The sequence below is a fragment of the Megalops cyprinoides genome, chromosome 11 (assembly GCF_013368585.1).
Source record: "Megalops cyprinoides isolate fMegCyp1 chromosome 11, fMegCyp1.pri, whole genome shotgun sequence".
NCBI classification, from domain to species: Eukaryota; Metazoa; Chordata; class Actinopteri; order Elopiformes; family Megalopidae; genus Megalops; species Megalops cyprinoides.
In genome coordinates, this window is record NC_050593.1 from 3717266 (window position 1) to 3732061 (window position 14796).

Sequence of the window (14796 nt, forward strand, 5' to 3'; positions counted from 1 at the left end):
ACAACAAAACACCACATCTGATCATGGGAAGGTGAAAGAGCCAAATGGCTCTGGGTCAGTTTACAGAAGCATAAACTGATACATGTCACAAATATTTTTTTAAAAAGCCTTTCATCGAAGAGAACTTAATGTATAAATCACATTTATTAAGTGCAGAAGACTTATTTTATTTTTCAAATTTGCAATTATTATATTTTTAATCTCAGCAATGAGATTTTAGCACAGAACTGAAATGGGGGACTGACAGGATAAAACACAAAAGGCATATTATTTTCAACTTTTCCTTGTACAAAAGCAGGAAGAACACAAAGAGAGGGACAACTTTACACAATGCAACATACACGGAGAAGAAAGACATGAAATATGATCTGCTCTCATTTATAGTGGCTATGATTATAAAACAGCAAAAAAAAGCTTTCATAAAGCCATACTTGTCTTTAAAAGGAGATCCTTTGTATGTTAAAAATATACAAAATAAAAGAAAGGCTCTGATCAAAATAAAGCATTAAAATAAAATTAAAAAAGCATTCAGTTCTCCCCCAAAGTACCTGAGACTTCAAAGTCATCCTTCTTTATACCTCATACAAAAACAGCACCATTGGGAAAAAAGTTTCAAACATAGTTCAAACCAGACTGAACATTTTGTGTGTATGTATATATGCCTGCATACTTATACCCTTTATACGTTTGTTTCCAGTATCTTGCAATTACCAACCTTAGTGGGATTTTGCTGTGACCATACATTTTGAAACATTAACACATGGAAAATGATATATAATGTCCTTTTTTCCTCTTCTTGACTTGCAAGAGGTAACCAACCACTGTGGATTTTTTTTTGATGTAATGGCAAACTTTGTTCAGTGATACATGTTACCAGTATCTTGTGTTAACCAGGGCCCCCTCAAAAATTCCAGAAATCTTCTGCTTACACACCAACGATACAATAATGCTGACTCACTAACATCTGACAGCTTGACATCTACAGGAAATAAGATAAAAGCGAATCCCCATGTATGGCAACTGGAAGGGATATTTCACAAGAAATCAAAAGTTTTAGTTACCAAGTATGATTGACAAACACTCATCTGATATTGACATTCTGTAGTTTCTAACCACTTAACACAGTTTATTTGTCCAGAGTTTCGATTCTGAAGACCTTGAAAACTGGAAGACAGGAATGCTGCCTGACTGCTACAAAGCTATCTGACAACCAACTTATCCTGCTTGAATAGACTTTGCTTCCCCACTAGATGCAAGAGCATAAGTGCACAATATTAAAATGAGCAAATGGTTATTAAATCATCAAAACTCAGGGAATAAATAAAACTTTCTGTAAATAACAGGGCTCTTCTGAGAAAAACCTAACCTTCGACACTGCTGTGGGAAAATGTCAACAAGCTTTACCGAGCATTTAACCCAGGAATAGTGTTTGGTTGGACACACAAAACAAATACCAATGTGTTTGCAATCAGTCTGAAATCATCCAATTGAGGGAGACAAAATCATGTGCTAAAACAACATCTTTTAAAACCATTAAGATGATCTGTCAATGATACACTCTACTAGAGACCAAAGATGATTTCACTCGGGTGGAACACATTTTTGCCTATAGGGTGGAAAATGCACTGAAAATCCAATTTTCAGTCTTTCACTGTATATATACGTATATTGTTCAACATCCAGTACTACCAGTTCAGCTTGGAGGAATGGTCCTTTTGAGAACTCACAGTTGTTAATGATTGCATTTTTTAAACTTCCACAATAACATAACACTTTATTCATGTTCAGTCTAACACTATGTGCAGCCTTATGTACCATTTACGGTCGAGAAGCACAAATCGAGTGCTCCTCTGGTTGTGTTTTAACATCAGTTTGTGTCATCTCTCTACACACCGTTTGCCCATGGCATGTATTTATTACCAGCATCAAGACCAACAGGATGCCCCTCTACACCCCATCCCCCCAAAAAGCAAAGCATATACTCATATGGGCTGTAGTGTTTTTTGTTTTTAGATGTGTAGCGTTTCAGGTGGTATGCCCATTGCCTCATCCTGTACATTCAAAACTACAACGAGGGTTTGGACCACTCCGACCCAAGTACCTTTGATAAAATTAAAAAAAAACAAAACAACAACAACAGAAAAGATTACATCCAGCATATTGACGAGCTCAAGCAACAGAGCATATCTTCTTTAAAGGGATGGATCCATCATCTCGGCGCCGTGGATTAGGTTATAAATAAATAGAAAAAGAGGCACTGGGAGTTTGGGGTTCCTTTCCGGCTGCTCCGGATTGTCATGTTGCCATGTGCTGTTGTCGCATCTGGGGGAAAAGAAAAACAAAAAAAAAAACATTATGGGATGTGATACTGCTGCAATCATGTCTTAGAAAAAAGTGGCCCCCCAAAAAGAGGGAGGCTTCTATCAAGTGATAAGCAATAAGTACGATAAAAACTACAAATACACTGCCTCCACAGGTCATTTTTCACTAATAATGTCAGCGGTAAAAAAAAAAAAAAAAATGAAAGAGAAAGATGCTTTGCAATAATGTTCTGGTATGAACGACGCTGCTTTTGGTTTAGTGGACAAGGCCTCTGTTGCAATCCAAAGTTAATGAAAGAGATTACGGTAGCGGACTTTTCTAGACGTCACAAGTTTCGTAATCATCAAAAATGCTGTTTACTTAATGAGGAAAACCTGGGGGATTGCATCCCTTCCCTTCCTCTGACAACAGCGTCTGGAAATGCTAGCTTTTTCCGATGATAGTACTGAGGACGTACTTGGCTTGGCTTTACAGTTGAAGATATCAATCAGACCAAACACAGTGGGTGTGGAAGGAAAAAAGACACAACCTTTCAAAGGGTTAGAGATAAATGTATAGGCAAGTGGAGTTTATAATAGAGGGTAACAGAGAAACAAAATGCACAAAGCATTTGTAGCCATTGTTCAAGAACTTGGGATGTTTTTTTTATTTCAGACAACACATCAGTGGAAGGCAGCTTTTGGAGGATATTGTTTTCGATAAACTCCCATTTGACAAAAGCATTCAAATGAACTCATCTAAGGCAAGACTTTGAAAGACACAGAACCGGTTAAAGCAAGCTGTATTTTTCAAATGTTTCTCATCAAAACCCTACTAACTAACAAAAACACTTCTACAGATCGAACGATTCTTGCAACATGGCAGAAGTCGATTCTGAGATTGTTTTCCTCTGCATAAGGTGAGATTCCCCACCAAGGGTGGGGGAATTTAAGGGGGAACAAATTCTCTCTACCTGGCAACCTGCCGATGGCTCATGAGCAGCAGCTGTCTCCATCATCCTGGGAGACGGAGTGCATGGGAATGAGGCTCTCGCACTGCTCGCTGTCCTCCGGCGATCTGCAGGACACAGCACATTCAATTCGGCGTTCCCCCAATGCAATCCCACCTAGGGCCCACTCAAACCCGGAGGCAGAACCATGCTGACTGGCTGACAAGTCAGAAAACTTCTTACTCCAACTTAGTCCAACTAACTCAGTGGTTCCACAAACTTTTTTCACGCCCTTATGGAGTACAAGCAGGCATCCTGCATACTTCTATCATCACATATTCCTGTGAAACTGACACCACTCAGGGCAGGGCAAAAAGACTAACACTGCAAAGTATCCAATGATTACATGCAAAGGGCTAGAATTATATGCAAGAATGTTCTCAACACTCAAATTATGAGATTGGGGTAGTTCTAAAATGTTGTACACTATACCATCTAAAAAAAAAAATCAATGGTTAAACAAACAAAAACAAACAACATGATTATATAATTTGATCATTACTCAACTTATCCTAAATTCTCTTTGGAGACATCCCTAGCACCGGGCAATGACCTTCTGTCCTGACTTTGTCCATTTAATTCAATTCTGACTGAGATCTCTCTGGCCCTGTTCACACCTGGCATTAACATGCGTCTTGGATGATCTGATCACAAGTGGACAGCTCTAAGTAAGTTCACACCCAGCATTAGAATGCGTCTCCACATCTCTCTCCACGTCTCAAGTGACCACTTGTGATCGGATCTCACTTCCCCACTCTATATGCAAATAAACATGTACACGTACCAAATGACCAACCACGACGAAGAGATGGATTATGTGGAAGCCAGTTCTGGGTTTTGTCCTCTAAAGTTAAAATCATATTTTTAAAAAGGATTTATGATTTCATCATTTCTTAATTTTCGCCATTTTTTTGTCAACAAAAAGGTTAACAAAATAATAACAATGTAATATCAGTTAATATCAGTCGCTGCGCTGAACAGATGTCTGACCGTTGTCATCTGGTCTAGCCACCGCTTTTTCAAAAAAAAAAAAAAAAAAAAGCAGACAGTGTGTACACGCCCTTGCCCTACATGAATATTTGCGTTTGGGTCATTAACTGTCTGTTTACCTTTCAATAGGGTTGCCACCTGTCCTGGCATTGTCCTTTTTTTTGAGTGACTGTCCCGGAAAATGAATAATCTTTCCCGGGACATGAATTGTCCCGGTTTTTTGTGAAAATGTACTTCTAATTTAGAATTTCATAGTTTCAAATAAAACCTCATTTGCTTTCCTTCTACCGCTATTCTGTTTTCTTCCTGGTTATGTTTATACATCCAAACCTGTGCTCGTAAACGGGTAAAAACAGGTAAACCATAGCGACGATTGGCCATGTCTATACTTTCATTTGATTGGTAGCGGAAATATGAAAGCTTACCTTATTGCCTAGCAACTGCCCGGGCTGTCGGTCTGCCGCGCGCATCCACAACCCCACCGTGAGTTCAGTTGCTAGCTAGAGGCAACGTTATTATTATTATTTTTTAGCTTTCTATTTATTTTGTTGGTTTTGTGAGAGACGGACGAGGAGGACGACAAAACAAAATCGGACGAGCCACCAGCGTCAAAGAAAAAACGATTTACAACATACAACCCAGACTGGTCGAAAAGAGAAAACTTTTCTGAATCGGTAAGGCCCACCCACGGAGACCCGTTCTCCACCACCTGTGTTTTGTGTCCAGCACCAGAGTTTTGTATTAAACAAACACAAAAAATGTAGTCATTTTAACTTTTAGGACAAAAAAAAGTTCACCAGAGGAAGACAAGATAGCAATAGCGGAGCTTAAGGCAGGTCTTTAGAATCATAGGGTACTTACATAATTGAACTTTGTGTTTTCGTTAGTATAATAATGTGTTTTCAGTTTATTTTGCATGACAGTGCCACGAATAGAACTTTGCTTCAGAAAGGATTAATCGCTGTCAGTAAATCCAAGGTGTAACTTCATCAAAAAGACACGATACTAAGCTTTATCTACATACACAAATCTTTGCTGACCTGACAGTGATTAATCACAAGCTTTGATTGCAATCTTGATTAACTTTATTCGTATTTGAACTATTTCTATTAGGACTGCCCCTGACTAAAGATTTTACTTGTTGTCGAGTAGTTGTTAGCTCAAGCCATTAGTCGACTAGTCGTCGTACGTTTATGATATTAATTTAATTATTTAAATAGCCTATATATTGATTATTTTTGGGGGCACCAGAAAATGGTTTGAGTTCCAGGGCTGAGAAAGAACGTTATAAGTAACATTGTAAACAGTGTGCTACGTTACAGAAAAATACAAAACCGTAATAATGAGCCTTTAAAATATAAATTTTACAAGCACACGCACGAAACCGCCTGTTAACGACAATGCTAACGGGAAAAGCGGTAATGATTCTGAATGTGTCGGAACAATCAGCAAGGAGACTGAACATTTTGTTAATTTATTTCAACACAGTAGCCTATAACATAACACAACTTATGAATTTGTAACACCAACACAATAACCTAGAAAACAAATGATAAATAAACAAACTGAACATGAAGTAAGCAAGGTAATTTAGCTTCTCCAGCCCCCACGAAAACTTGGATAAGCCAAATAGCGCATATGACAATATATTTATTTAGCTGCATATAGCCTTAACTTTGCAATTCGTTAATGTTAGTTAGCCCATTAATTATTTAGCATAATGGAATACTAGAACACTAGATTGGAAAAAATCTAGCTAATTTTAGCTTTGAGAAAACAGCAATTTAACATTAAAAATATAGCAAATGCTACCTGAAAACTATGAGAAGCTTAATAATGATAATGAAAAAAGATAATGTTACAGACAGAAACTAATTTTCATTGTGATCAACAACTCACATGTGTGTTCTATCAATACCAGGTGCTATTTTGTACAAATGTGGAACGACTATAATAATATAGCCTAATAAATATCGTTGTTACTGTAGAGGAATGAAAGAAACAACTGTTATACTTGTCCCAACAATGACTTGACAGTTAAACCTGACTTGCTTATAAACTGAAAAACTGTGACATGGCAAACGTCAGGATGTGTTAAAGTACTAATTGATCTGTCAAATGATCATGACTATGACCCATGAAACAATAGACACAACTTGTCGTTAAAAAAAAAATTACCGCTTGAGTGAATTTAATGTCCATGATCGAAAACAGCTTCTCGGGTATAACTCCGTGATAGTATGATGTATACACGCGATTTTTCAGGGTTCTGGTAAGTGTTGCATAGAGTCAGGCATATCAGACTTTTATGGGCTTGGAGAAAATCGCTGTGTTACTTTCGTCACATGTTACTTTCGTACCGGCTCTCCCCTACATGTTTCAGATGATAAGTCATGTTTGAGCTAGACGAATGATAGGCGAATCTTTGCATGCAGAATTTGCATGTCACCTTCTTGGGGTCCTCCTTTACACGCTGGAAATGATCCCACACTTTGGATGATTTCCTGCCCGACATAGTCTGATAACTTTTTAACGACAAGGCGCAGCTCCCGAATGGAGTTTAAGGGTTTTTTTTCTGCGACTAACCGACCAATGAAAACTTGGTGGACTAAGACTCTTCTCATCGACTAACGTTTAGTCGACTATTAGGGGGCAGCCCTAATTTATATTGCTTGCTGGACATTAAGACTCTTGTAATTTTGGGGTTTTGAGGTATTTTGTCACGTTTATAAATGTTTATTTTGGTGTTAAGAGCCATTCTGCCAAATGGTTGCCATTTCTGTCCCCAGAACATTATATCTATACAGTAAAAATGCATGAAAAATTAACTGTAAAATACATTTTATTATTAAGAAAAGTGTCCTGCTTTAATTGCAAATTTAAGAAAAATCATTTAAAATATTAATAAAAACTACCTAGAACACTGAAAAAAATAGCATTTGTTACCTGTCCCTGCACTCTAACACTACACTTTACCATGAAATATGATTAAAATCCTTCAGATTTTTTTTTTTTTTTTGGCACTGTGTAACTCCATATCCCGTCTATGCTTTAAATAAATTTTTTCATAAGAAATCCATAATATTTTAGTTAAAATACACATTTTAGTTGTGTCTCCAGGTTTTCACTCAGTCCTGTTACCCTAACACATTCCCCCTTCTGAAAAATTTGGAACATTCCACAAGTCACATGTTCAACAGGAATTTGCATCATCTGGATCTTCTGAATGCCATGGGAAAACCAAAAGTAAGTTCTCTCATTTTTTTCTGTATATTTGATGATATTGTAACTATGACGGAGAAGGTCAATCTCAACGTACTGTCCTGTTACCTAAATTATTTCTTAGATGTTATTTGTTTATTTTAAAAATACTAATTTTTGGAAAATCACTAGAATGTGCTTAGTGTCCTCATGCTATTAGCATGGACACCATGTGGCTATATTTCATGTATTTGCTAATTTTATGCTAAAAACTCAGTCCTGTTACTCATACAAAGGGTACAGTAACAGGACTGAGTAGCATCCTCTGGTTTATTGATTTATTAGTGTGAATATAAGTCAGTGTAATATAGGGATGCATGATGATATCAGCACGACATCGGTATTGGCCAATAAAAATTTAAGAAGTTAATTATCGGCATCGGCAGATATGAAAATTTCTGCCGATGTGCCTGGCCGATAAGGTGACGTGTTAAGTATGTGCACGTGATGACGCTAAATGTTTGTTATGAGCGCCAGCAACAAGCTTCAACATGTCAGCTGTATGGAAGTATTTCAAAGTATCTGATACAGATAACAAAATGGCTATTTGCAATGCTTGTAAAGCACCAGTGATGTGAGGAGGGGTAAAATATATATTGCTGCAAAGCTTTTCTCTGCTTCTGGAGGGTGTGTGAGAAAAATTTTAAATAACACCGCTCCCGTACTGGAATTTTTTTCGAACACACGGTGCAAAGCAGCTCCTGGGCTTGTGTAATTTGTGACAACATACGCCGAACGTTTGTCCGTCATTACCGTTCTCATCTAACCAAGCCAATCACCATTTATTTTTCACCCCCTGTTCTATTGTGCTTGTGTCTGCGCCAACCTTCACAAGTTTCACTTCCATGCTCCATCTGTTTCAATGCATGTTAGCCTACTGTGCAGTAATCAACTGATACAGTCCCCGCAAATACTTCCTGGCACCGCCTCACAGAAAGTTGAAACTAGCTGCAGATTGGATATATATATAATTACCTATACAAATGCCTATACAAAATCACCTACCTATCACCTGGTAGCAGAGATGGGGACTCGAGTTCGTGACTTGGACTCGAGTCGCACTTAAGTTGCACACATAGTGACTTGAGACTCGTCCTCAAAAGACTTGAGGCTCGATTCGGACTCGAGATTTGAGACTCGTGAACAATCTTTATTTTATTTAAAAAAAAAATTTGGCGCATTAACATTAACACTTTCGCACGTAACTTATTTTATGCTATGTAGCGCGTGTTACGTTATATGGCTCGTTTTGTTTTCATTAGCGTTTTAAGGTTCTCATAGTTTTCACCCCCACATTTGCTATATTTTTTAATGTTAAATCGTTGTTTCCTAAAAGCCAAAAGTAGCTAGAATTTTTCCAATCTTGTGTTCTAATTGCACTGGTGTTAGCATACACGCTAAACGGCTGATCACACCGGTGTGACTGTACGCACGAAAGGGTTAAGGAAATGTCTTGATAAGCTGAATGTCATTCCCTCCCTTATCATCGTGAGTAACTTTGATTTAGCAATGCACTGTTCTAAGCAGACCGGATGGCGTGCAGCAGATGATAGAACGCTCATTACAACCATAAGACACTTGAGACTTGACTTGGACTTGCCCCTCAAAGACTTGAATCCAATTGACGGAAATCTGTCGTAGCAACGGAGAACTTTAATCCCTGTGAGAGTAGGCGGTCCTTCAATGTGGCCCAGGACACATTTGCGTACACACTAAAAGAATGTGGCCATATGCGGCCCAGACCACCTCCGAATGTGGTCTGAGCGATCGGATCTCAATGCGTCTTGGGTGCATTCACACCTGTACTTAGAGCTGTCCACTTGTGATTGGATCACCCAAGATGCATGTTAATGCCAGGTGTGAACAGGGCCTCTGTCCCCCTCAATTTAATTTCTCTCTTGGGTTGAATCTTATACATTGTTCTGCAGGTGCAAGGGCAGTCTCGCTTCCTGATCTCAAATCTAAATTGTCTAAATTGATCAGCAGGCAATCGAAAAGGCTGTTGTTTCCTTTCATCAGCCAATGAGACTGATTCTACCAGTTGGGCACATCAACCTAACATTACAGACTGGGACTATCAGTCCCTTTCAAAGAAGCCCAACTGTATGGTAACAGTAGCAGCAGACAGCAGGGCACATCTTCAGTTAATGAGAGATTGCCAAGTGTCAAACCAGTGCACTGAATTACAAATTACAAGTGATGTACAAAAAGACAAGAGTAGATGTAAAAGCATCCACAGACTTCATGGCTGCCAAGTAATGATGCAAAACACTGAATTGTTGCAGAGAACAGAAGATTACATCTCCCAAGATGCATTGGCTCTGAGATAGTGAGTAGATTGTGTCCATGGGGCACAGAATTCATTAGTCATGAACGGTTACCCATATGAGATTCTTATCTGCTATTTTGTCCTTTTTTAAAAGACAGAGAGGTCGAGCATTCATATATAAAAAAAACAACAACAAAAAGAAAACATAAAACCAAGCTGATGGGCTGAAGCAGCGCTGTTTAATGTCTGTAGCCTTTAGCGGTAAAATGCTGTTACTGTAGGAGCCACAAACTCAGCGAGTAAGAGTGAGTGACTGAGTGAGTCAGTCAAGGCAGGTGTGAGTGAGGGCAGAAGTGAGAGAGTGAGTGACTCAGTCAGCCAGCCAGCCGGTCAGTCGCTGATGGGCACTACAGAGAAGCAGGTAGGCGTGGTCTTGCCTTTGAATGCGGTGCTTCCGGCAGATGAAGGCGAACACCCTGCGGAGCCCCACCATCACCGGGTCCCAGTTGTTGTAGTGGCTGAGGAGCGCGGCGATGAAGAAGGACAGGAACACGGGGATGGCCCCAGCAAAAAACAGCCAGGAGAAACGCACCTGGGGAAGGAGAGAGGACTCATCACCACAGACAGACTCTCCAAAATCCAAGAGGAACACATGACAAACCATTACACAACCATTACACAAGAGGGAGGAAAAATGAAAACATATCATTTGGAAGAGGGAGATGGTGGAAGGACTCACAACTCTACAAGATTATGGAAGACAGTACATGATTTAGTAACTTACTAACCAGGTACCATTTCCCACATGCTTATTTGTCATGTTCCGCACTAATTGTGAAGAGCTGTAATTGGTAACAGGAAAATGAGGCTTCATGACACCCCACCCCTCGTAATGGGTGCAGCTACCCTCCGCTGTCAATCAACTGACAAGCAACTGAAATACTATGACTGGTTCAGATCAGTGATTCTCTGCTAGTTCTTGATAGCTCACCCGTTTTAGGGTTTGCAAAGCCTTGCTCTCACAATCCTATTAGGGTATGCAACGCGTACCTGGGGTTCAAACCCATGACCCTGCCCCCCGCCCCCTGGTGTCTGATCACTTCGGAACCCATCCATACCTTCTGCATGCACATGTCTGCTATGATGGAGAGGGGGATGGTGAGGCTCAGAGCGAGGGTGCCGATCAACGACGAGGTGAGGAAGCAGCCCCTGCAAGAAGGACACCTGCGTTATTGGTCAACGGCTTGTCATTCAAACCAAATTATCACAATGTCTGTGCTATAAGTCACACCCGCTCTATCCCAGTTCAGAGGATGCATTGAGCAGGTTTTATGATAAACTGAGGGTCGTTTGAGATCAACTGCATCTGTCTACAGTCATTCAGTACCCTCTATAGACACTCTGAAAGGGACCTAGGGTTCCAGTCAAAAAAATAACCCAGGGAAAGTGGATAACTGGATACCCAATCTTTTATAAATCCACCTTGGGTAAGCCATTTACATGATACTGTACATCCAACTAAACCGTTTGCCTTCATTTATACCCACTAAAGTGTTCTAGCAAACTTTAATAGTCTGCTAATATCTACATGTGCTCATTTTAGGTAGAATTAGAGGTCATTTTTTGAGAAATTCCCTTGACACATTTTAACAATAAAATATTTTTAAAATTCCAATTTCAAAAGACTATTACTGATGTAGATATGAATCCCAAGGACGCCGGTGGTGAATTGCAGAAATGGGTCAGAGCTGGGCTCAGTAACGCAGAGGATACAGTCTCATTTACTTTTTAACTTGGATCTTAAAAGCTATTAATGACACTGGCACAGAGAGCGAGCTGGCGAGCTCAGTCTTTTCATCTTCCACACAGGGAAAGACCTTTGTTGGCCATTAATTCTGAAGACAAAGGCAGCGTCGATTTGGGTTCATTATTTCAAAAGACCCGAACAAGATTAGGAAAAAAAAAGCTCAGCGCACTGAGGGCACTCTAATTAAAAAAGCCCACTTTCTGAAGAGCAATTTCACTGTTCCAAATGCAAAACTATCAGGATGAGTGGACTTTGAGTGACTTTTAAATTTTGTTTCTGGAAAAAAAAAAAGTTCAATGTGAAACTTCATGAAGGCTGCCCATAGACAGAGTAAATCTTTAATAACAAACACTTCTTAAATCACTCCATTCAGCAGACGTGAGTGTGTAACCTGTGAGCCGAGTGAGTGAAATATGACTGTCAGTTTCTTGTGGCATTCGAATGTCAAAAAAAAAAAAAAAAGTTAAGAGAAGTAAGACAGAAGGAAAATGTGGCATAATGGTAAGGAACAGCTCATAACTGAAAGGTTGCTGGTTCAATTCCCTGTTGGAGCACTGCTGCTATATCCTTGAGCAAGGTACTTAACCTACAATTGCCTCAGTAAATATCCAGCTGTATAAATGGATAAAAATTGTAAGTTGGTCTGGAAAAAAGAATCTGCTAAATGACAATAATGTAAAGAGAAAGATGTCCAAGAATCCCTGAGTTCATGGACTGGGTGTCAGTCTGACGTCATTCAACAACCCACGTTCAAGTCTGTTCTCTTCCTTTGAGCGCAACTGCTTGGTTCGAACATTAATGGAACAGCAGTACTTTCTTAGGAGACCTGAAAAATGGAACCGAAACTACAATGCTGAGAATAAACCCCACTTCCTGCCAAGCTGGGATGACCGTACAAAAGGGGAAGCTTGGACACTGCTGTGTCATGACCCTTCACTCAAAATATAGAACATGTGCTCCTCACGTCACCCGAAAATCAGGTCTAGAGCTTGCGATTGTTCCTGCAGATGCCATGTGTTCGAGTTTGCAAGTGTCTACTTTTGATTCACTTCATGTCCTCAAAAGCAGTGTCCTGTGAGGTGAATGACATGTCCCTGAGCATAAAATGAATTGACCTTACAGGTTACTTAGCTTTGTAATTTATTTGCCCATACAAAAGAGAAATATATTGCAATAATGTTCCAAAGTGCACTTGACTGTGTATTTATACATTTGAAATTGTACGATGTATGTATTTCACAAAATTACGAACACATATTTACATATATATGCAATGTACCTTGGAATATGTTGCATACGCTGTATGTGAATGGTTGTGCCAGGTGGTGCTGAGGGTTTTCTGACTAAGACAGCCCCTTTCTGCCAGCAGTGACTCACCACAGCCATAGGAACTCAGACAGCACTGTTCCGATGAGGCCGTTGATGATGATATACATCCACACCAGCTTGCTGGGCAGCTCAAAGGCTTCAAACCCGGTGTAATGCAGCAGGAAGAAACCGGGCCAGAGAAGCAGGAGGTTGAAGAGGCCCACGAATCCTAATGTGGAGAAGGCATAGGACTCAGGATCTCAGTTGCAGTTCCTGCAGGGCTACTCATCCCTGGTCCTGGAGGGCAGCAGTGCCTGCAGGTCTACTCATCCCTGGTCCTGGAAGGCTGCAGAATCTGTAACCTCTGAGTGCTTAAACAGCTGTTTCTAATAATAATTGTGTGAACTGAACCAATGTACCCAGCCGAAAGAGTATTAGTGCTTTAAAGAGAACTTGAAAACCTGTGGGAATACTAGCCTCCAGGACCAGGGATGAATAGCCTTTCAGTACACACTACAAGCCAGTCACACTCACATGCTCCTTGGTAGCTAATGGTTTTCCTTAATTGAAGCCAGTCCGCAGACACTTAGTGAGCTGACATGACTCAAGATGTTTACATCTATCTAAATACCATAATATTGAGATAGAAGGGCAATAATCGCTTCCCACTATATTTTTTCTCCCTTGAAACTTCAAACTAATGCTAATCAAGAAATTACATTGAGATGATGAACCGGTAGCCTGCATGCACTGTAGTCCTGAAAACAGAACAGCTGTAGTCAGATTCCGCCCTTAAGCACCAACTCTTGACCAGTTAGTAAGCATTTTTCACATAGTGGCTGAGATTATGTTTAAGGCTGGGTGAGCTGGCAGTGGATCAGCTCTTTGGCAGCAGGGTGCTTCTATTACCGAAGAACATGGGGATGTCCAGCTTGTCTTCCCTCTCAACCTTCCTTTTGATCATCACAATGTAGACAGCATAGAGGACAGCTCCGGCCAGCGCCCAGACAGACCCTTTATCCACAGAGAGAGAACAGATGCGTTTATCACAGAGAAAGGAGAGACCCTTTACTCACAGAGAGAGGAAAGATGTTTTAAGCACAGAGAGACCCTTTATTCACAGAGAGAGGAGAGATTCTTTTATTACAGTGAAAAAAATGGAGGTTTAGAGAGCAGCAGGGAGGAGACAGACATTCACACACAGAGAGGAGAGACTTTTCATCCATACAGAGAGTGAGAGGAGAGGTATAAAGATTAACAGTGAGAGGAGATGTTTCATTCACACAGAGTGAGAGGAGAGGTGTAGAGAATAAGAATGAGAGATGTTTCATTCACACAGAGTGAGAGGAGAGGTGTAGAGAACAGCAAGAGGACCTTACATCTGTAGATGAATTTCCCCCTAACATACACCTCGAGCCAAAACCCAACCCTGCTGGCTACAGCACAAGACATTATCATGACAATGTAGTTAATAAAAACCAGAGAGCAAGAGACATTACCATGAAGATTTTGTTAATAAATATCAAAGGTCAAAAACTATTAGTTCTCTAGGGCAGAGGTTTTCAACCTTTTTGAGGCTAAGGAACATCAAAGGTCAAACCAACACGTCAAGGCACACCAACTGTTGGTTATCGATTATAAAGAATGTCACACACACTATGATAGGCTATAATGTCATTAGTGAGATTTGACCCATATTGCACTACAGCAGACTGTCAAATAATTATCAAACAGATGGTTAAATCAGACAGGCAATTGTACAATTTATTAAAAATGCATTGAAATGCATCGGAGTAAGAACTTGTCCAGCACAGTGTGGCATCATGAACAGCAACATACTAACATAAAATA

At 39.9% G+C, this 14796-nt stretch overlaps 1 protein-coding gene across 2 annotated transcripts in view; it reads right to left on the reverse strand.

The window, feature by feature from the left end:
- Nucleotides 1-228: 228 nt before the first annotated feature.
- Nucleotides 229-14796, reverse strand: part of LOC118786136 (solute carrier family 35 member F5-like) — a 28899-nt gene continuing 14331 nt past the window's right edge. Inside the window, exons 10-15 of one of the 2 annotated variants that reach the window (XM_036541201.1) lie at nucleotides 13855-13959; nucleotides 13015-13174; nucleotides 10949-11039; nucleotides 10268-10422; nucleotides 3275-3378; nucleotides 229-2322 (exon numbers count right to left, since the gene is read on the reverse strand). In XM_036541201.1, the coding sequence (XP_036397094.1) occupies nucleotides 3294-3378; nucleotides 10268-10422; nucleotides 10949-11039; nucleotides 13015-13174; nucleotides 13855-13959 (596 nt within the window). In that variant the 3' untranslated portion in view covers nucleotides 229-2322; nucleotides 3275-3293. Of the gene's footprint in view, nucleotides 2323-3274; nucleotides 3379-10267; nucleotides 10423-10948; nucleotides 11055-13014; nucleotides 13175-13854; nucleotides 13960-14796 lie in introns of both variants that reach the window. The other variant, XM_036541200.1, reaches the window with a different exon arrangement.